The following is a 23851-nucleotide window of genomic DNA, read 5'->3' as shown; positions in this document are numbered from 1 at the left end:
TAAGGAGAACATCCAAAAATGAAACTTCATCTGAAGGAATGCCGCAAGAATAATCTTGCACAGACTGAAGGCTGGGGTGGAGTTTTATAGCAGGAAGACAAGTGCACATGAGACCAAAGACGCCATGTTGGAAAAGGGCAGTAATGCACAAAAGGTAAAAAATGTTCAGAGTCCTGACAGATAACTTCCTAATCGGTGAAGGTCCAACCCCTGAGATCCATAGAGAATGACAGAAAGGGGCATTTTTATCTGGTAGATTGGAGAGTCAGTCCACATGCACAACTGCCTCTCCATCCATTCCTTTCTGGGGCTTTTTACAGCAGTCTCAAAGAGAATTAATTGAGTGTTGGTCAAGCGTCCAACCTTCCGCACCAAGGGATAAAAATTTTGCCATCTGCTTGATTGGTTCGGGTACCAGTGTTGGGTCTCCAACCAATCAGCAAGTTATCATCTATCCAGAGGACAAGTAATGAATGGTTTCAACTAGACAACCCTTTAAGGGCCATGTACACCTTTGGGTCAAATGATTTTATATACTGTATGTTAGTTGTTAACTAAGTTGGAAATTTTCATTCCTTCTTTCATTTTTAGTCCCCTTGATGATATGCACCGTACTGTCACCACCTATGACCTGTACTGTGTGCTCTATCCCACTACTCTTTTTTTAAGGAGCACTTTTTGGTTTTCTAGTAAATAAAGAATGTAAAAAAAAATAAAATAACATTCAAAAAATAGCTAAAAAAAAATTGGTCTATAGCAATACTGTAGTTACATACCTACATTATGTCCCAAAGGTTTTATAGTAAGCCTATGCCCTTGCATTGCTCCGACATAGGCACCATCTTCAGGATTTCAGGAGGAGGCAGCAGAGCTTAGGGATGTCCATTTTTTTATTTTTTACAGCAGTATATTTAAATTTTTAGTGCTGTTTGATGAAATGGGCATAATTCTTTTTTGGGAAAAATTGTAATTCGCAAGTTGTTCCAGATCAATACAATATGTAGCAAAATTGACAAAATTTGGGGTACTAATGATCCATTACTGTACTCACAGATGGTGTAGGACTCTGCCCCTTTATATATCTCTCTGGGGAGTTGTTGTTCTGCACACATTTCGGTCCTACCTTCTTGGCAGGCAGGGAGCTCTTGTTGTTTTGCACCCCACCATTTGGCCAAGCAGTACATTTTGAGAGGAACGTTTGAACATTGGAGAAACAGAGCAATACACCTTTGTGTACGTGCTCTCAGTGCCGTGTACTATGTATGAAAAATATGTGATGTATTTGTCAAAAAAATGCTCAAGTTTTATTTTATTTTTTTACACTGAATTTGCTATAAGTCCAATAGCAAATTTCTCATTATGCTATAAATGAATAACTTTGAGGGTATAGTTTCCAAAATTGAGTCACTTTTTGAGGATTTCTGATTTTTCTGGAACCTAAGGCATCTTCATACTACTCCAGCAAAACCTGTGGTCCAAAAGCCAAATTGAGCTCCTTCTGCTGCGTGCCCAAACAACGGTTTAAGGTCACATGTGGGGTATGAGCAGACTCCGGAGAATGTTTTTTACTAATTGATAGGTTGATTTTTGTTATCTTTTGTAAAAATTGTTAATTTGAGAAAAAAAAAATTGTAAAACAAAATGTCATTTTTCAATTTCAAGGCCCAATGTGGGTTCAAAATGTTCACAATCTACCTAAATGAATTCTTGAGGGTTATATTTTCCAATGCAGAGTAATTTGTGGGGTGTCTTTTATGTTTTTGCACCTGGGGGGCTCTGCATATGAGACATTGCACCCACAATCTATTCCAGCTACATTTGCGCCCCAAAACGCAAATAACTCTCCATTCCTTCCGAGACCTGCCATTTGCCAAAACGATAGTTTCCGACTACAAATGGGCTATCACTGCATTCAATAGAAAGTGGGTAACAAAATTTCTTGTCCATTTTCTCCTATTATCCTTGTGAAGATGCAAAATTTGGGGATTGAATCGACATATTAATGTAAAAATTGAATATTTCAATTTCACGGACAAAGGTTATAAAATTTTGTGAAGCACCTATAAGTTCAAAATGCTCACTATACACCTACTTGAATTTCTTATGTGGTGTAGTTTCCAAAATGGGGTCACTTGTGGGAGTATTTGCTGTTTTGGCACAGCGGGGACTTTGTCAACGTGACGTAGCACCCCCAATTTACTCCACAGAAGTCAAATGGCGCTACTTCCCTTCTGAGCCTTGCCATGTGCCCAAACAGTAGGCACATCAGAAGACGTGTATAACAAATTTCGTTGTCCATTTTTCTCCTATAATCCATTATGAAAATGAAAAATTTGGAGCTAAAGCAACAATTTAGTGGAAAAAAAAGTAATTTTTATTTTTTTTTATCATTTCACTTCATATTATTTACTGTAAAGTAATTTTAGTAAGTTTAGGGGGGTTTCAATACACAAGGACCTCAAAATCACTTCAAAAGTAAATAGGTCCTTAAAAAGATCGGTTTTGAACATTTCCTGAAAAAAATAGTGAAAAGTTGCTGCAAAATTTCTAACCTCCTAACAAAATAAAAGAACATTTGAAAAAACGACGCTGATATGATATAAACATATGGGAAATGTTGTTTATTAATGTTTCTATATAGTATGACTATTTGTTTTAAGAGCACAAAAAATTAAAAGTTTCACAATTGCTATTTTTTTAAATTAATTTTTTATTATTAAATATGAGATATTTTCATAATCATCGGATGAAGACGTGTTACTGATCTGCAAATGATGAAAAAAACTAAAGCAAATTTTTTAAAACCTCTCAATTTATTCGGCATGGAGTGCAGAAATCCCAGCACACACAGTCCCGGCTGCCATCAATGAGGTTATGGGTTATGGGCATCTGAGGAATGTTCTGCTGCACTGAATGCACTTGAGAAAATCATCAAGATACTCTGCTGGCAGCTACTTTTGCAATTGATGACCAATAACGTCCCAGATTTGCTGGAAGGGAGACAATTCTGGAGACTTTAGGACTGATTGTTCTTCTTTACACTGAAGATAGTTCATGGTGACATTGGCTGGATGTTTCAGGTTGTTGCTACAGAAAAATCTGGAGACAATCAAACACCTTCCTGAGGGTATTACACAATTGATAAGTATTTGCCTTATAATAAATGGACAACATTACGAAAAATAAACTGATAAGCCAAGGAAACTTAGTGCAGCAGATGAAAGACATATCAAGCTTACTTCCCTTTGAAACTGGAAGATGTCCAGCAGTGCCATCAGCTCAGAAGTGGCAGAAACCAACGTGAGTCAGCTATACCCAACTACTCTTCAGAAAAGTCTGGTCAGAAGTGGTCTTCTTGGAAGAATTGCAGTCAAATACATTAAACTCTTTAATCCAAGCTCAAAATCATCTCCCATGTTATTTGTTGGCAAAGTGTCTATTTGTCCCTCAATCTTAAGTACTCAGCTCCCTCACAGCATGCCCTTCCTGCCCCTACCCAGTTATGATCCTGAGCCCCCTACAAGTCCGTCACTCGTCACGCTCCATCGTGGAAGGGGTTAGGGTTTGGATTAATCTTGGGACAACCTGCCAGGATCAGGAACAAGTTTCTTACAGTAAATTTCAATAATTGGTACATAAGTAATTTCCATTACATCACGTTTCATACACAATACATATGAAACCTCTAAAACTAACACGGAGCAATATTTATAACAAGCTTTGTGACCATTTCCTCCGGATTTGCAGGGCATTGTCACTTCTTCCATAATTGCGGTGTGACTTAGTGATTCTTCGGTCTTTGGTGTTCATAATTTCTTATTTTTGTCATCTTTCCACAGCTCTGGCTTAAATCCGACATCTATCAAAGACAATTAATTAACTAACACATGCACTTTAAATGCAAATGTGGACAAATCCTTTAAGGGGAATTTATCATCACATATTGTATAAATCAGGTTTTTGCAGTACAAAAAAAATAACACTTCCAGTATCGGAGAAGACTACAGGAGAGGCCTGAACTGAATCTACGGTGGGTGACAGCATGTGAGTAAGTCCGATTTTGTTATTTCTACCCCATCCATTTCCGCAATAATGTTTTTAATTAGTCTGGACAATCCCTTTAAATGTACTAAATGCTCAGGCTCATGTACCAGTATCACTATCTCAATTCCCATCCTTTGGATCATTCAAGCAACACTGATCGGTGTCAGGATTAAGTGCTCACCTTCGTTTGATACATTAAAGTTAGGATTTTCCTGTGAGAAAAGAAAAATTCAAAATTAATTCCTTATATTGTTCATTAAGGAGGGCCTGGCCACTTTTTGCTCATACTTTATCCCCGCTGCTCCCCTGAATATGCCGTTATTTTTTTAAAATCCACCATATGGTTCCAGAGACTTGGGATTTTTTATTTAGTTCTAATTTATGATGTTTCGTAGGAGGCGTGGCTCACAGAATCCTCTGGGGCGTGTCTTTAATGTTCTCAGAATTATCATATTGTGAGCAACGCCTTTTTGTTAACCCCTTAATCCCATATGACGTACTATCCTGTCGAGGTGGGGTGGGCCTTAATTCCCACCGACGGGATAGTAAGTCATATGCGATCGGCCGCGCTCACGGGGGGACGAGGGGACTATCGCAGCTGACATCCGGCACTATGTGCCAGGAGTGGTCACGGACCGCCCCCGGCACATTAAACATGATCGCAGTGTTCCGGCGGTATAGGGAAGCAACGCGCAGGGAGGGGGCTCCCTGCGTGCTTCCCTGAGACCCCCGGAGCAACGCGATCACATCGCGTTGCTCCGAGCATCTCTTACCTCCTATCCCTGCAGGCCCCGGATCCAAAATGGCCACGGGGCTGCATCCGGGTCCTGCAGGGACTACTTCCGGGTCCAGAGCAGGCGCTGGTAAGCCTGCAGCGCTGTAAGGCTACTTTCACACATCAGGTTTTTGGTTTCAGGCTAAATCTGGCAAATTTACAAAAAAAACAGATCCGACGTAAATTGTGAAAAACTGATGCACCGGATCCGTTTTTGTAGCTGGATCCGGCTTTCTTTACTGCGCATGTATTTTTGACTTCCTGATTGCGGGGATGGAGCGAGAGAGGGAGCGAGAGAGAGGGAGCGAGAGAGAGGGAGCGAGAGAGAGAGAGCGAGAGAGAGAGCGAGAGAGAGAGCGAGAGAGAGAGAGCGAGAGAGAAAGAGAGAGAGAGAGAGCAAGAGAGAGAGAGAGAGACCAATACCATGCCAGAATCTAACGCATGTCCTTCAGGCACAATCCGGCGCTAATACAACTCTATGGGAAAAAAAGGATCCAGCGTGTAAAAAAAACGGATCCGTTTTTTTCAAAAATTGCCGGATTGTGCCTGAAACAAAAAACCTGATGTGTGAAAGCAGCCTAAGTGCTGTGCAAACTGTCAGATCAGCGATCTGTGATGTCCCCCCTTGGGACAAAGTAAAAATGTAAAAAAAAAAAATTCCACATGTGTAAAAAAAAAAAAAAAATCCTAAATAAAGAAAAAAAAAATATTATTCCCATAAATACATTTATTTATCTAAATAATAAAAAAAAACAATAAAAGTACACATATTTAGTATCGCCACGTCCGTAACGACCCGACCTATAAAACTGTCACACTAGTTAACCCCTTCAGTGAACACCGTAAGAAAAAAAAAAAAACGAGGCAAAAGACAATGTTTTATTATCATACCGCCGAACAAAAAGTGGAATAACACGCGATCAAAAAGACAGATATAAATTACCATGATACCGCTGAAAATTTCATCTTGTCCCGCAAAAAACGAGCCACCATACAGCATCATAAGCAAAAAAATGAAAAAGTTATAGTCCTCAGAATAAAGCGATGCCAAAATAATTATTTTTTCTATAAAATAGCTTTTATCGTATAAAAGCGCCAAAACATGATATGAATGATATAAATGAGATATCGCTGTAATCGTACTGACCCGAAGAATAAAACTGCTTTATCAATTTTACCAAACGCGGAACGGTATAAATGCCTCCCCCAAAAGAAATTCATGAATAGCTGGTTTTTGGTCATTCTGCCTCACAAAAATCGGAATAAAAAGCGATCAAAAACTGTCACGTGTCCAAAAATGTTACCAATAAAAACATCAACTTGTCCCACAAAAAACAAGACCTCACATGACTCTGTGGACCAAAATATGGAAAAATTATAGGTCTCAAAATGTGGAGACGCAAAAACTTTTTTGCTATAAAAAGTGTCTTTTAGTATGTGACAGCTGCCAATCATAAAAATCCGCTATAAAAAATGCTATAAAAGTAAATCAAACCCCCCTTCATCACCCCCTTAGTTAGGGAAAAATAATAAAATTAAAAAAATGTATTTATTTCCATTTTCCCATTAGGGTTAGGGCTAGGGTTAGGGCTAGGGTTAGGGTTAGGGCTAGGGTTAGGGCTAGGGTTAGGGCTAGGGCTAGGGTTAGGGCTAGGGTTACGGTTGGGGCTAGGGTTGGAGCTAAAGTTAGAGTTAGGGTTGGGGCTAAAGTTAGGGTTAGGGTTGGGGCTAAAGTTAGGGTTGGGGCTAAAGTTAGGGTTAGGGTTGGGGCTAAAGTTAGGGTTAGGGTTGGGGCTAAAGTTAGGGTTAGGGTTGGGGCTAAAGTTAGGGTTGGGGCTAAAGTTAGGGTTAGGGTTGGGGCTAAAGTTAGGGTTAGGGTTGGGGCTAAAGTTAGGGTTAGGGTTGGGGCTAAAGTTAGGGTTGGGGCTAAAGTTAAGGTTTGGATTACATTTACGGTTGGAATTAGGGTTGGGATTAGAGTTAGGGGTGTGTCAGGGTTAGGGGTGTGGTTAGGGTTACCGTTGGGATTAGGGTTAGGGGTGTGTTTGGATTAGGGTTTCAGTTATAATATGGGGGTTTCCACTGTTCAGGCACATCACGGGCTCTCCAAACGCGACATGGCGTCCGATCTCAATTCCAGCCAATTCTGCGTTGAAAAAGTAAAACAGTGCTCCTTCCCTTCCGAGCTCTCCCGTGCGCCCAAACAGGGGTTTACCCCAACATATGGGGTATCAGCGTACTCGGGACAAATTGGACAACAACTTTTGGGGTCCAAGTTCTCTTGTTATCCTTGGGAAAACAAAAATTTGGGGGGCTAAAAATCATTTTTGTGGGAAAAAAAAAGATTTTGTATTTTCACGGCTCTGCGTTGTAAACTGTAGTGAAACACCTGGGGGTTCAAAGTTCTCACAACACATCTAGATAAGTTCCGTGGGAGGTCTAGTTTCCAATATAGGGTCACTTGTGGGGGGTTTCTACTGTTTGGTTACATCAGTGGCTCTGCAAATGCAACGTGATGCCTGCAGACCAATCCATCTAAGTCTGCATTCCAAATGGCGCTCCTTCCCTTCCGAGCTCTGCCATGCGCCCAAACAGTGGTTCCCCCCCACATATGGGGTATCAGCATACTCAGGACAAATTGGACAACAACTATTGGGGTCCAAATTATCCTGTTACCCTTGTGAAAATACAAAACTGGGGGCTAAAAAATCATTTTTGTGAAAAAAAAAAAGAATTTTTAATTTCACTGCTCTGCGTTATAAACTGTAGTGAAACACTTGGGGGTTCAAAGCTCTCAAAACACATCTAGATAAGTTCCTTAGGGGGTCTACTTTCCAAAATGGTGTCACTTGTAGGGGGTTTTAATGTTTAGGCACATCAGGGGCTCTTCAAACGCGACATGGTGTCCCATCTCAATGCCAGTCAATTTTGCATTGAAAAGTCAAACGGCGCTCTTTCCCTTCTGAGCTCTGCCATGCGCCCAAACAGTAGTTTACCCCCACATATGGGGTATCAGCGTACTCAGGACAAATTGCACAACAACTTTTGGGGTCCAATTTCTTCTCTTACCCTTGGGAAAATAAAAAATTGGGGGCGAAAAGATCATTTTTGTGAAAAAATATGATTTTTTATTTTTACGGCTCTGCATTATAAACTTCTGTGAAGCACTTGTTGGGTCAAAGTGCTCACCACACATCTAGATAACTTCCTAAAGGGGTATACTTTCCAAAATGTTGTCACTTGTGGGGGGTTTCAATGTTTACGAACATCAGGGGCTCTCCAAACGCAACATGGCGTCCCATCTCAATTCCAGTCAATTTTGCATTGAAAAGTCAAATGGCGCTCCTTCCCTTCCGAGCTCTGCCATGCGCCCAAACAGTGGTTTACACCCACATATGGGGTATCAGCGTACTCAGGACAAATTGTACAACAACATTTGGGGTCCATTTTCTCCTGTTACTCTTGGTAAAATAAAACAAATTGGAGCTGAAATAAATTTTGTGTGGAAAAAAAGTTAAATGTTCATTTTTATTTAAACATTCCAAAAATTCCTGTGAAACACCTGAAGGGTTAATAAACTTCTTGAATGTGGTTTTGAGCACCTTGAAGGGTGCAGTTTTCAGAATGGTGTCACACTTGGGTATTTTCTATCATATAGACCCCTCAAAATGACTTCAAATGAGATGTGGTCCCTAAAAAAAATGGTGTTGTAAAAATGAGAAATTTCTGGTCAACTTTTAACCCTTATAACTCCCTAACAAAAAAAAAAATTGGTTCCAAAATTGTGCTGATGTAAAGTAGACATGTGGGAAATGTTACTTATTAAGTATTTTACGTGACATATCTCTGTGATTTAAGGGCATAAAAATTCAAAGTTGGAAAATTGCAAAATTTTCAAAATTTTCGCCAAATTTCTTTTTTTTTTCACAAATAAACGCAAGTTATATCGAAGAAATTTTACCACTATCATGAAGTACAATATGTCATGAGAAAACAATGTCAGAATCGCTAAGATCTGTTGAAGCGTTCCAGAGTTATAATCTCATAAACGGACAGTGGTCAGAATTGTAAAAATTGGCCCGGTCATTAACGTGCAAACCACCTTCGGGGCTTAAGGGGTTAAAGAAAATAAAAATTAGCACTAAATAAAAAGGCCAATATCTCCAGAACCGTATGGCGGATTTAAATAAAGCAAAAACTGGCAGCAGTATTTAAGTGGTTAAACTACAATGATCGGCTGCTGTAATTACAAGGAGATAGTAGGAAGCAGGGTCAACTCCTGAGCCAGCTTCAAACATTCCTTATCAACCTATGATGAAAATGAATGTTATAGGTACATTAAAGGGTTAATTAAAGATTTTGTCCCACTATTAAGTATCACATTTTTTTTTCTTTATATCACACAAAACATTATTTTTCTATTGAAATCGGTTTTGAAATATGCTCCTGTGTCTGGATATTGCTGCTACAGACTTGATATGGCGCCCCCTACTGTTCTTTTGATTGCCTCTCAGAATGTCCACCTAAGGTGACGGTGGTCACACATGCTCAGTCTGTAGAAATGTTGACTGCAGTCACTGCAAAAATTCTCATAGGATCTAATTAAATATTAATATTGCTCCCCCTAGTGGTGGCTAAATGTTGCAACAATTTGCACATTTACTTCTATGGTGGAGTGGAGGGATGCAATGAATTTAGAACCTTATAAAGTCTCAGTGGTCCATAAGCCTGTTTTTAAGACTGACCGAATTTCCTGGAGTCTCATGTTCTGCAGACCAGGGCATGCCATGTGCCTCGGAAGGAGAATCACCAACGAAGTCTTTGTAAATCTTCTCTGCATCTGGAAAGTGTTCCTATAAAAAGTCAGCATTATGTCATAAGACCGGTGCATTGATATATACTCATTACTTTTTCTTTGCAGCAATTTTTTTGAATTTTAAAAATTAAATGCAACAATTCTTTTTATGACAGATCATATCTCCTGGCTCAGCTTTATATAGCCCTGATTGCCAGATTTGAAATGTAAATCCCATTGAAGTAATGGGAGCTGAGCTGCAGTACTTGAGAACGGCCAGTAGACAGTGCACAGCGTTCTGTTACCCCGACTATGTACACCATTTACTATTGGCAGCTGCAGGACCTGCAAGTAACTGATTGATGGAGGTGCCCATGCCTTCCAACCGTCCAGGAGCCAACCAGACAGTCCCTAACTTGGGGAGCTGTCCTAGAAAGTTGGCAGTATGTCCTGAGTAGGTATGAGCCAACGTGATTGGTTAAGGCGCTATCCGACCATGCTGTTTGTTAGGTAATCCCTGCATGTGTTGCGTCTGTCTAACACCCATGAGACATGCAGCTATGGTGACTTGAACATATTTTTCGAGTGCATCAAATACACTCGGTTAGCACATGAGCAAGTTCGCTCAACACTAGTCCTAAGTCATCTGTATCGTTAAGTCACAGATACTGTATAGTTGAATTTAATGGTGGTGTTGCAGTTGGTATTTTCTTCCTTAATTGCTATATTGGAGGTAAGGGGCACAGTGGGAGCACCAGTTTACAGGGGGAAAAACTGTGGGGCATCATACTGGGAGTGACGGACTGCAGGGTATCATACTGTGTGCATGAGGGACTGAAGGGGGATCATACTGTGTGAGGGGGTCTATGGAGTCATCAAACTGTGTAGAAGAAGCATGGGGCATTATATTACATTAGTGGACAATAGGGATATCATACTGTGCATGAGGAGAATGTGGGGGCATCATACTGTGTGAGGGGAAAGTAGGGGTATCGTACTGTATGGGCATCATACTGTGTGGAGAAGAAACTGTTGAGGCATAATACTTTGTGTGGGGGGCATTGAAGCATCATATTGTGTAGGGAGACTGTGGGGACATCATACTGTGTAGGAGGACTGTGGCGGTATCATATTGTATGGGTGAATGACTATGGGGGCATGATACTATGTAAATGGACTGTGGGGTCATCATGCTATGTGAGTGAAGGACTGTGGGGGTATCATTCTGTGTAGGGGGACAGTGTGGACATCATGCTGTGAGGGTGTGGAACTGTTGGGGCGCCATACTTTGTGTGGAGACGTTGAGGCATCATATTGTGTGGGGATACTATGAGGACATCATACTGCGTAGGGGGACTGTGAGAGAATCATATTGTGTGGGTGAGGGACTATGGGGTCTTGTGACGGTGAAAATGGACCGTGGGATCATCATGCTGTTTGAGTGAGGGACTATGGGGTCATCATACTGTGTGAAGGAATTGTGGTGGCATCATACTGTGTTGGAAGTACTGGCGGCATCTTAAAATGTTTGGGGCACTGTAGGGGCATCATGTACGAAGGGCACTTAGGGCATCTGGGTGAATGAGGAATTGTGTGGGAATCATACTGCATGGGGGCTAGCTAGAGTATTACTAGGGACAATAGGTATCTACTGGCATACAAAAATTACTGTGTGGGGTCTGGCATACAAAAATAACTGTGTGGGGTCAAGGATGTGACAAAACTGTAAAATGCTTTGCCGTGGCACGCTACATGAGCTGCAATGAGAATCTTTTTCCCGTCCCTCAGAGTTTGGCGGTATGAAAATGACCGGTGTCAGATCACCACCAATCTGATATTGATGACCTCTCCTTAGGATATCCAAGTCCAGGAAAGCCCTCCTATATTAGACTATTCTAAGATAAGGGGAGACCCTCATTTGGGATCTTCATTTATTAAAGCAGGCAGCAACTACAAAGGGGAACTATCATTCTGGAAATCCCGACCCATTGATTTCCTTCTGCACAGTATATTTTCTCCTATACTTGTGTTGCAGGAGAGTTGACCACTTGCTTCCCCGTACAGTGCACATCACTGCTTAACATGGGTGGCCTTTGTAACAAAACTGAATTAACAAAAGTGGACAATCCCTTTGAGAGTAGTCTCCTTTTCCACCAGACAAGTCTAACCTAATGCCATAGTCAGACTCACGTTGCTTTGTGGATATGGGCACGATGAAGTAGGTTGTGTAAAACTATTGAAACTTGCTTCAGAACCAGAACTGCCATAAGTAAAGTCACCCTAAAGAAAACAACAGTAAGGAAATTAATATATTGAATGCAAACATGGCATCTAAAAACTAGAAGGGTGTATATGAGGATTGGTTATGCCCTGGATTGGGTCTGATGTAGAGTCTCTTCATGATGGAGCATCCAAGACCCTCAGGCTCGGACTGGACCTCAGGGAAACAGGATGAGCACTGATGAGCAGTGCTATGGCACTTGATAACTTTTTTTTGTAACGTGTAAATCATCTAATCATTCAGTAAACAAGCTAGCCAAATCACAATTACATAGAGGCAAAAGTGAATTTGCGTACTAGGGTCAGGTCATTTTTGCATGTAGCTGAACAGTGGCCCCAAGAGTCAATGTTATTGGATGGCCTTTGCCAGCCCAGTCCGACACTGAGGACACTCATCTCATATTTATGTCAGATTTTTCTCTGCTCCATCCTTATTAATACCAACCTTGTCTATGCCAAACTCTTTGGCAATGTTGGCCAGATATCTGTTTATCGTGACTATGGACGTCTTTTCAGTAGTGAGCAATTCGATCACCTGTAAGAAGAAATTTAAAGAAGACCTGCCACGTACTATAAATATACAATTTTACCAAGCATTTCAATTTTCACCTTCGTATAAATGCCAGGCGTGTACACAGAAACCATGGGCCCCATAGCAAAAGACTCCCTCCAAAAGAACTAATTGGTGTCACAGGCAGGGTCACGACACATATGCACAGTTACGGAAGGGCATACTTGCCAACTTTTAAAGACAGGAACGGGGCTTATTTTGCGGTACTAACACAGTAATTTTTCCCCTATTGAAGTCCCTTTGTGTTCTTACTCACTAGGATACCCCTTTCAGAACCCCAATAGAGGATGATGCCCCGAAAAAGTCTCCAATATACAGTATGATTCCCATTTAGTGAATTCCCCCACAGTGCCCCTCTCACATGCACAGTATAATGACCCCACAGTGTGCCCAGAAAGTATGATGCCGCCATCGTGCGACCCACACAGTATGCTGCCTCAACAGCCCCTTTACTGTTGTGAATTCTGTTTGTGGGCTCCCCCGGTGGTGTTTGATGGTAGTGCCACTTGTGTGCTTTCTGCTATCTCTGCTCACCTGTTGCCACCCATTAGGGGAGTTTCCTATTTAAGGCTGCTTGGCTGTTAGTCCTATGCCGGCCAACAATGTATCAGTAGCATTCTGTTGCATTCTCCTGCCTCAAGTTCCTGTTCAGCTAAGTTGAATTTTGTTTTGAGTTTATGCTATCTTCTTGTCCAGATTGCAGTAATGTGTCTCGCTGCAGCTGGAAGCTCTTGTGGACAGAAATTGCCACTCCAAGTGGCATGAGTTGTCACTGGAGTTTAAAGTAATTTCTGGATGGTGTTTTTGAGTAGTGTTTTAAGTTGACCGTGAAGTAACACTTTCCTGTCCTTCTGCTATCTAGAAAGCGGACCTCTCTATGCTAAACCTGCTGTTCATCCTACGTATGTCATTTCCTCTGAACTCACCGTCAATATCTGTGGGGGGCTGCTATCTCCTTTTGGGGTACATCTCTGGAGGTAAGACAGGCCTGTATATTCCTCTGATAGGGGTAGTTAGATCTCCGGCTGGCGCGTGGTGTCTAGGGCATCGTAGGAACACTCCCCGGCTGCTTCAAGTGTTGTGTGAGGTTCAGGTCACGGTCAACTTTAGTTTCCATCACCCGAGAGCTAGTCCGTTTTGTTATTTTTTATTTCCTTGCCATTGGAAAATCATGACAGTTTGGCCGGCCACATGTGTTAAAACCATGCACTAAAGCAGGAAAGAATAAGAAAAGTTTTTTCCTCTATTGTGTTTGAAACTGCTCCTTAGTTTGCTCATTTGTACTTCTTGCTTAAACTGCAGTCTTCAGCCTTTTTTTTTTTTTCCTCTCCTCTTAATCTCTGAATGGCTTTGGTTACACCTGTTTGAATCATGGATCCACAGAGTCTGGTTGCAGGTTTGAATAACCTTGCTACAAAGGTTCAGAACTTACAAGATTTTGTTTTACGTGCTCCAATGTCTGAACCTAAGATCCCTATGCCTGAATATTTTACCGGAGACAGATCCCGTTTTTTGAATTTCAAAGAGAATTGTAAATTGTTTTTGTCTCTGAGATCTCACTCCGCTGGTGATCCTGCACAACAGGTTAAAATTGTTATTTCTCTGCTGCGGGGTGACCCACAAAATTGGGCATTTGCATTGTCGCCAGGGGATCCTGCGTTGCTAAGTGTGGATGCGTTTTTTCTGGCTTTGGGGTTGCTTTATGAAGAACCTAATTTAGAGATTTTGGCTGAGAAGGCTTTAATAGCCCTTTCCCAAGGGCAAGACGAAGCTGAGATATACTGCCAAAAATTTCGTAAATGGTCGGTGCTTACTAAATGGAATGAGTGCGCTCTGGCAGCGAATTTCCGAGAGGGTCTCTCTGATGCCGTGAAGGATGTCATGGTGGGGTTCCCTGTGCCTACAGGTCTGAATGATGCCATGAAATTGGCTATCCAGATTGATCGGCGTTTGCGGGAACGCAAACCTGTGCACCATTTGGCGGTATCTTCTGAGCAAAAACCTATGCACCATTTGGCGGTATCTTCTGAGCAAAAACCTGTGCACCATTTGGCGGTGACCTCTGAAAAGGCACCAGAGCATATGCAATGTGATAGTGTTCTGTCTAGAGGCGAACGACAGAATTACAGGCGTAAAAATGGGTTGTGCTTCTACTGTGGGGATCCAGCTCATGTTATATCAGCATGCTCTAAACGCATAAAAAAGGTTGATAAAAAGGTTGATAAATCTTTTTCTATGGGTACCTTGCAGTCTAAATTTATTTTGTCCGTGACATTGATTTGTACATTATCATCTGTTACCGTGGATGCTTATGTGGATTCTGGCGCCGCTCTGAGTCTCATGGATTGGTCCTTTGCCAAGCGTTGTGGTTTTGATTTAGAGCCTCTGGAAGTTCCTATACCCCTAAAGGGGATTGATTCTACACCTTTGGCTAGCAATAAACCACAATACTGGACACAAGTGACTATGCATCTTACCCCAGACCACCAAGAGATTATTCGTTTTCTTGTGTTATACAATTTACATGATGTTTTAGTGCTTGGATTACCATGGTTACAAATTCATAATCCAGTCTTGGACTGGAGATCAATGTCTGTGTTGAGCTGGGGATGTCGGGGGATTCATGGGAATGCTCCTTTGGTTCCCATTTCTTCATCTACTCCCTCTGAGATCCCAGCATTTCTGTCAGATTTTCATGATGTCTTCCAGGAGCCTAAAATTGATTCTCTCCCTCCTCACAGAGAGTGTGACTGCGCAATTGAGTTGATTCCCGGTAGTAAATTTCCTAAAGGTCGTCTGTTTAATCTGTCTGTACCTGAACATGCTGCTATGCGGGAGTATATCAGAGAATCTTTGGAAAAGGGTCATATTCGCCCCTCTTTGTCTCCACTAGGGGCAGGTTTTTTCTTTGTGGGTAAACAGGATGGTTCATTGAGACCTTGTATCGACTATCGACTTCTGAATAAGATTACAGTTAAATACCAGTACCCTTTGCCTTTACTGACTGATCTGTTTGCTCGCATAAAGGGGGCTAAGTGGTTCACTAAGATCGATCTTCGTGGTGCGTATAATTTGGTGCGGATTAAGCAGGGGGATGAGTGGAAGACCGCATTTAATACGCCTGAAGGCCATTTTGAGTATTTAGTAATGCCTTTCGGTCTCGCGAATGCCCCTTCCGTTTTTCAGTCCTTTATGCACGATATTTTCCGTGAATATCTGGATAAATTTATGATTGTGTATCTGGATGATATTCTGATTTTTTCGGAGGACTGGGAATCTCATGTTCAACAGGTCAGGAGAGTTTTTCAGGTTTTGCGGGCTAATTCTCTTTTTGTGAAGGGCTCAAAGTGTATTTTTGGGGTTCAGAGAATTTCCTTTTTGGGATATATTTTTTCCCCTTCATCTATGGAAATGGACCCTGCTAAGGTTCAGGCTATTTGTGACTGGATACAACCTACTTCTCTGAAGAGTCTTCAGAAATTCTTGGGATTTGCTAATTTCTATCGCCGATTCATAGCTGGTTTTTCTGCCATTGCTAAACCTTTGACTGATTTGACTAAAAAGGGTGCTGATGTTGCTAATTGGTCCTCTGCGGCTGTGGAGGCCTTTCGGGAGCTTAAGCGCCGCTTTTCTTCTGCTCCTGTGTTGCGCCAGCCTGATGTGTCGCTCCCTTTCCAGGTTGAAGTGGATGCTTCCGAGATCGGAGCAGGGGCAGTTTTGTCGCAGAAAGGTCCTGACTGCTCAGTAATGAGACCATGTGCGTTTTTTTCTCGAAAGTTTTCACCCGCTGAGCGAAATTATGATGTTGGAAATCGGGAGCTCTTGGCCATGAAGTGGGCATTTGAGGAGTGGCGTCATTGGCTTGAGGGTGCTAGACACCAGGTGGTGGTCTTGACTGATCACAAGAATCTGATTTATCTTGAGTCAGCCAGGCGTCTGAATCCTAGACAGGCGCGCTGGTCGTTATTTTTCTCCCGATTTAACTTTGTGGTTTCATATCTGCCTGGTTCTAAAAATGTGAGGGCGGATGCCCTCTCTAGGAGTTTTGAGCCTGACTCGCCTGGTGATTCCGAACCTACTGGCATCCTGAAGGATGGGGTGATATTGTCAGCTGTCTCCCCAGACCTGCGACGCTCATTGCAGGAGTTTCAGGTGGATAGGCCTGATCGCTGTCCGCCTGGTAGACTGTTTGTCCCTGATGACTGGACCAGTAGAGTTATCTCGGAGGTTCATTCTTCCGCGTTGGCAGGTCATCCTGGAATTTTTGGCACCAGGGATTTGGTTTCTAGGTCCTTTTGGTGGCCTTCCTTGTCTCGAGATGTGCGTATGTTTGTGCAGTCTTGTGATGTTTGTGCTCGGGCCAAGCCTTGCTGTTCTCGGGCTAGTGGGTTGTTGTTGCCCTTGCCTATTCCTAAGAGGCCTTGGACGCACATCTCTATGGACTTTATTTCTGACCTTCCTGTTTCTCGTAGGATGTCTGTCATCTGGGTGGTGTGTGACCGTTTTTCCAAGATGGTTCATTTGGTACCCTTGCCCAAGTTGCCCTCCTCCTCTGAGCTGGTTCCTCTATTTTTTCAGAATGTGGTGCGTTTGCATGGTATTCCTGAGAATATAGTGTCTGATAGGGGTACTCAGTTTGTGTCTAGATTTTGGCGGGCGTTCTGTGCCAGGATGGGCATCGATTTGTCTTTTTCGTCTGCATTCCATCCTCAGACTAATGGCCAGACTGAGCGTACTAATCAGACTTTGGAGACTTACTTGAGGTGTTTTGTGTCCGCTGATCAGGATGATTGGATTGATTTTTTGCCGTTGGCAGAGTTTGCCCTTAACAATCGGGCCAGTTCTGCCACTTTGGTTTCTCCTTTTTTTTGTAATTCGGGGTTTCACCCTCGTTTTTCGTCCGGTCAATTGGAGTCTTCGGATTGTCCTGGAGTGGATGCCGTGGTGAATAGGATGCATCAGATTTGGGGACAGGTTGTGGACAATCTGAAGTTGTCCCAGGAGAAGACTCAACAGTTCACTAATCGTCATCGGCGTGCTGGTTCTCGTCTTTGTGTTGGGGACCTGGTGTGGCTGTCTTCTCGATTTATTCCTATGAAGGTCTCGTCTCCTAAGTTTAAGCCTCGGTTTATCGGCCCTTATAAGATTCTGGAAGTGCTTAATCCTGTGTCCTTTCGTTTGGACCTCCCAGCATCTTTTACTATTCATAATGTTTTTCATCGGTCATTGTTGCGGAGGTATGAGGTGCCGGTTGTTCCGTCTGCTGATCCTCCTGCTCCTGTGCTGGTCGAGGGTGAATTGGAGTATGTGGTGGAAAAGATCTTGGACTCCCGTGTTTCCAGACGGAAACTTCAGTATCTGGTTAAGTGGAAGGGCTATGGTCAGGAGGATAATTCCTGGGTGACAGCATCCGATGTTCATGCTCCTGATTTGGTTCGTGCATTTCATAGTGCTCATCCAGATCGCCCTGGTGGTTCTGGTGAGGGTTCGGTGCCCCCTCCTTAAGGGGGGGGGTACTGTTGTGAATTCTGTTTGTGGGCTCCCCCGGTGGTGTTTGATGGTAGTGCCACTTGTGTGCTTTCTGCTATCTCTGCTCACCTGTTGCCACCCATTAGGGGAGTTTCCTATTTAAGGCTGCTTGGCTGTTAGTCCTATGCCGGCCAACAATGTATCAGTAGCATTCTGTTGCATTCTCCTGCCTCAAGTTCCTGTTCAGCTAAGTTGAATTTTGTTTTGAGTTTATGCTATCTTCTTGTCCAGATTGCAGTAATGTGTCTCGCTGCAGCTGGAAGCTCTTGTGGACAGAAATTGCCACTCCAAGTGGCATGAGTTGTCACTGGAGTTTAAAGTAATTTCTGGATGGTGTTTTTGAGTAGTGTTTTAAGTTGACCGTGAAGTAACACTTTCCTGTCCTTCTGCTATCTAGAAAGCGGACCTCTCTATGCTAAACCTGCTGTTCATCCTACGTATGTCATTTCCTCTGAACTCACCGTCAATATCTGTGGGGGGCTGCTATCTCCTTTTGGGGTACATCTCTGGAGGTAAGACAGGCCTGTATATTCCTCTGATAGGGGTAGTTAGATCTCCGGCTGGCGCGTGGTGTCTAGGGCATCGTAGGAACACTCCCCGGCTGCTTCAAGTGTTGTGTGAGGTTCAGGTCACGGTCAACTTTAGTTTCCATCACCCGAGAGCTAGTCCGTTTTGTTATTTTTTATTTCCTTGCCATTGGAAAATCATGACACTTTACACAGTTTAATGGCCCACAGTCCCCATACACAGCATTATGGCCTCACAGACCCCCAGACATTATGATGTCCTCCACAGTTCCCCAGACAATATGATGTCCTCTATAGCACCCAAGACAGTATGATAGCACCCCACAGCCTCCAACACAGTATGTCGGCCACACAACCCCCCCCCCCAGACAGTATGATGGCCACACAACCCCACAGACAGTATGTTGGCCACACAGCCCCCCAGACAGTATGATGACCACACAACCCCCCAGACAGTATGATAGCACCTCACAGCCTCTAACACAGTAGTATGACGGCCACACAGCCCCCCCCAGACAGTATGATGGTCACACAACCCCCCAGACAGTATGATGGTCACACAACCCCCCAGACAGTATGATAGCACCTCACAGCCTCCAACACAGTATGATGGCCACACAGCCCCCCCCCCCCAGACAGTGTGACGGCCACACAACCCCGTAGACAGTACCCCACAGCCTCCAACACAGTATGATGGCCACACAGCCCCCCCCCCCCAGACAGTATGATAGCACCTCACAGCCTCCAACACAGTATGATGGCCACACAGCTCCCCCAGATAGTATGACAGCACCCCACAGCATCCAACACAGTATGAGGGTCCCACTGCCCCCCACTCAGTCTGATGGATCCCACACAGTCTTATGGCCCTCAAATACACTATGTCCCCTACAAGTACTCACAAAATAAAGGAAAGAGAAAACTACTCACTTAGCCCTGTCCCCCCCCCCCCCAAGCTCCGCTCTGTTCTGTGTTGTGTGTGGACAGAGGCTCTGAACAGACACACAGGCGGAATGGTGGTAAAAGGACCCGACAGATCCCTGTTTCATCATTCTATTGAATGGTATCTGCATCCTGATGACGCCGGGTGTTGAAGATGGTGGTTCACGTTTTCTGCCTCTCTTAGCGTTACCCCACTGGTACCGGCATTGGATATCACTATGGTGCATACACCTTTTTTTCATCTTAATGTCTAATTGTATGGGTTTTTCTGTCTGGATTCCAGTTGGATAACACAAAGGACACAATATACACATTCTACTTACTTTTGGATTAACTGTCTTAAGATTGTTGACTCTACAGAGGTTGCCATATTCTTTGCTGTATCTCAGGCAAAGTTGCTGAACTACCTGTAATACATGAAAGCATGGTCTCATCATTATACATTCAGTCAGAAGGCTGAAATCACACAAAGCCAGAGGTTTGTCCAGCAGAATGGAGACGTCCTTCTGTTATTTTATTTAATCCCATTAAATCCTGGCTTTGACTCAACTAAAGGTACCTTCACACTGAGCGACTTTGCAACGATAACGATAGCGATCCGTGACGTTGCAGCGTCCTGGATAGCGATATCGTTGTGTTTGACACGCAGCAGCGATCTGGATCCTGCTGTGATATCGCTGGTCGTTGCTGAAAGTTCAGAACTTTATTTGGTCGTCAGATCGGCGTGTATCGTCGTGTTTGACAGCAAAAGCAACGATGCCAGCAATGTTTTACAATGGTAACCAGGGTAAATATCGGGTTACTAAGCGCAGGGCCGCGCTTAGTAACCCGATATTTACCCTGGTTACCATTGTAAAAGTAAAAAAAACAAACAGTACATACTCACCTTCTGCTGTCTGTCACACGTCCCCCGGCATCCGCGCTGCTGCTCAGAGCTTCCCGCACTGACTGTGAGCGCCGGCCGTAAAGTAAAAGCAGAGCACAGCGGTGACGTCACCGCTGTGCTGTGCTTTACGGCCGGCACTCACAGTCAGTGCAGGAAGCAGACGGCGAGGGACGTGACAGACACCGGAATGTGAGTATGTACTGTTTGGGTTTTTTTACATTTACAATGGTAACCAGGGTAAACATCGGGTTACTAAGCGCGGCCCTGCACTTAGTAACCCGATGTTTACCCTGGTTACCCGGGGACTTCGGCATCGTTGGTCGCTGGAGAGCTGTCTGTGTGACAGCTCCCCAGCGACCACACAATGACTTACCAACGATCACGGCCAGGTCGTATCGCTGGTCGTGATCGTTGGTAAATCGTTTAGTGTGAAGGTACCTTAACTGCTACGATGTCTCCTGTACACAGACGTGGCTGATTCCTTCTCTCCTGTCTCTATGTAGCACATGTCCAGAAGCAGCATCAGCATGGAGGTTATTATACAGCAGTACTGAGCAGGGTAGCTGTGAATCCATCACTTTAGAGATAGTATATAGACCATTTAAATTAAATATGTATTATTGGGCTCCAGTCATTCCAAGTTTCTTGATTGCTATAAACTATGTGATTTCTACCTACTTTCTTCAGCTCGGGGACCTCAGTCTCCAGATGTGGCGCCGCCCAGATCACAGTAGACACGGCTTCCGAGAGGGTCGGGTCAAGGCTACTGCATATAAAGAAAGCACAACAGTGACATTTACAGCAGATGCTGAGGTTCCAGTGTAATTTGAGAAATAATATAGGATTGCAATAAACTGTATTTTTAAAGTTTTCTGCATGAATTATACAAATGATGATGAAGATCTCACCTAGGCCTGGCGCCAGTACTTATTGAGCCTGGGGCCCACAGCAACTTGGGGGCCACTTAACCCAGGTTTCAACATGTGGCATCATCATACATGTACTCAGTGAGCTCAGGACCTGTGTTATACACAGCCTACACCGAGTCTAACTGGTGTGAATGGAGATAGCTCTGATTGACAGCAGGATCTAAGAGGTTAAACTGCAATTTAGGATGCAGTCAGACGGTGTTATAAATTGACAAATATCGTAAAGTTGCATAGTCCCCAAAATGCTAATGATAAAAACTATAGCTTGTAACAATCGAAAAATGTAAAGAATTCATAGCTATTGGAAGGCTACGAAGAAAAATTGAAAACAAAGGGGGTCCAATTGGGAGTATAAATCTGGAACCAGCCCTGATATGACCCTATGGATCCCCAGTGACCGCAAGAATAGGGGTCCGTGCAATCACTCTGCATTATAGTAAATGGAAGATGTGGTTACATTTGATTTCACACCTGCAATTGACTCCCAGTTCAGTAGGAACTGAGATTATGCATCATTATTTTGCAGAACTGTTGCATTGCAGACCAGGATGTAAGGATAAAGATGTCACTTTCTTACTCCATAGATTGGATTAATCCAATTTTTTTATACAGTGTATCGCAACATATCTGGACCATCTCCAGGGCTTCAATCTGATTTTCTTGTTGGATAACTTTTTCCATTGCGATTCTGGCTCTAGATTCCCTTTTGGCTTCTAAGTGCTGTACAATCTCTTTCTTAGTCTGTCCCTCTGTTTTACCTGTAAAAGTAGAAAAAAAATAGATCACTGTTTATTCCACTGATGAAGACCCCACACTGTGATTATCAGACAGGACAGAGTGACTCTTCAGGAAAGTGGCACCGCCTCCATGACACTTCAGCGGTATAGAGGAGCTGCCAGCAGAGGATCTTGATGATTTGTATGCAGAACATTCCTTAAACAACCATCAAGTGCAGGAATTTCTGCGTGTGGCACTCATACTTGATACTAAATCAAGATGCTTTTAAATTTTTGCTTCCACTTTTTCATCATTTCTATACTATTAACATGTCTATCCATCCTGTGATTTCACGACTTTTCATTCTTAATGTTGTATTTTATGAATAAGGGGCTTTCAAAATTGGAAGCGTTAATAGTTTATGTTTATCAAGTAACACAATAGAAAATGAATGAACAAAAGGGAAATCTAAATTGCATCAATATTTGGTGACCGCCCTTTGCCTTCGTCAGGTTTTGCACAGTTTTGGAAGGAAGGGCATGAAGCATGACATGTCCTTCATCTACTGCATTAATCCTGGGGTCTTGGAAGTGATAATCCGGCCCCCACAGAGCCCTGATCTCACCTCATCCAGTCTGTCTGGGATCACATGAAGAGACAGAAGGATTTGCACAAGCCTCATATACAGATTTGTAGTTAGTTTTCCAAGATGTTTGGAACAACCTCCTGCCGAGTTCCATAAAAGACATTTTAAGTGTAACTAGAAGCTGAACAATATATACTGTATATATGCACAGTATACTGTATATAGAATCAGTGATATGTTTATAAACCTATTAATATCACTATAAAGAATTGTTGGTAGGGTAGATGGTTCTCTTTAACTTATAAGCGCCCCTTACTTATACTTACTTTTGTTCTCTTTCACCTTTTCTATTTGGCTGTTGACATTTTTTAGGCTGGCACTCAGGTTCTGAGCTTTAAACTTTGTTCCAAACATGCTTAGAATACCTAAAAACCACAATTATACACGTTACTATGTTAGTCCTCATATTCTCCTCTATTCCCTTTACTTTAGTTCTTTTACAGCAATATGTGCTCAGAATATTTGCTAATTAATACAGATACTGAGCATTCACACTGTTCTCCGCTGCATACATTGCTTACAACTGGCCGCTGCAGGAGCAGATATTAGCCGATCGGTTAGGGTCCTAAGTGTCGGATGCCCTCCAATCTTACATTGATGATCTGTCCTATGGATATGGATTGGTCATCACTATGTCCCAGTCCCAGACAAGACCTTTAATCTTGACTCTATGATGACATGTTGCAAATGTCTGATATATTTTTTGTCTCGGTTGCCACTATTGTAGCCATAAAATAGTGTCATGAGTGGTTTCCACTTTTGCTGCCCCTTCATCAGTAGCAGCTCTTACACAGTGGATATAGATTTGCTTTGACAGCACCAACTCATCCACTACAGATGAACTATTTTCATTTTTGCTGGCTTATGAAACTACTACAAAGCATCAATAAAAACCCTCACTGTCAGGGGATGGCACTTTGCTGCCTCCAACCACCAGAGCAATTACACGATTGACCAAAGAGTAATGGAAAAGGCCACATCTGTTTTCCCTACAAGGCCAGTTACCAAAGGACTCACAGTGAGCGTATGGTATATACTCCTCTGATTCCAACACATTCAATATGTATATACCCCGGTACAGTCACTGCCAGCTCCACCATAACAAAAAAACTACAAGCTGACACTACTAATCGGTTATAGAGGTCGATTGGACGCCTGTTGAAATAGCGTATTCTTTCAGGCATGAGGTTAACATACAAAGAGGAACACA

General features: G+C 42.9%; 1 protein-coding gene across 2 annotated transcripts in view; it reads right to left on the bottom strand.

The window, feature by feature from the left end:
• Positions 1-2703: 2703 nt before the first annotated feature.
• Positions 2704-23851, bottom strand: part of LOC143807235 (IST1 homolog) — a 33586-nt gene continuing 12438 nt past the window's right edge. For both annotated transcript variants that reach the window (XM_077288560.1, XM_077288559.1), the window contains exons 2-10: positions 22908-23006; positions 21856-22036; positions 21028-21115; positions 19787-19870; positions 12340-12429; positions 11805-11894; positions 9565-9672; positions 4226-4256; positions 2704-3859 (exon numbers count right to left, since the gene is read on the bottom strand). In XM_077288560.1, the coding sequence (XP_077144675.1) occupies positions 3807-3859; positions 4226-4256; positions 9565-9672; positions 11805-11894; positions 12340-12429; positions 19787-19870; positions 21028-21115; positions 21856-22036; positions 22908-22995 (813 nt within the window). In that variant the 5' untranslated portion in view covers positions 22996-23006 and the 3' untranslated portion in view covers positions 2704-3806. The remainder of the gene's footprint in view (positions 3860-4225; positions 4257-9564; positions 9673-11804; positions 11895-12339; positions 12430-19786; positions 19871-21027; positions 21116-21855; positions 22037-22907; positions 23007-23851) is intronic.

The sequence above is a fragment of the Ranitomeya variabilis genome, chromosome 2 (genome assembly GCF_051348905.1).
Source record: "Ranitomeya variabilis isolate aRanVar5 chromosome 2, aRanVar5.hap1, whole genome shotgun sequence".
Lineage (NCBI taxonomy): Eukaryota > Metazoa > Chordata > Amphibia > Anura > Dendrobatidae > Ranitomeya > Ranitomeya variabilis.
The sequence above is the reverse complement of the archived record's forward strand: the minus strand, read 5'-3'. Positions and strand labels throughout refer to the sequence as shown.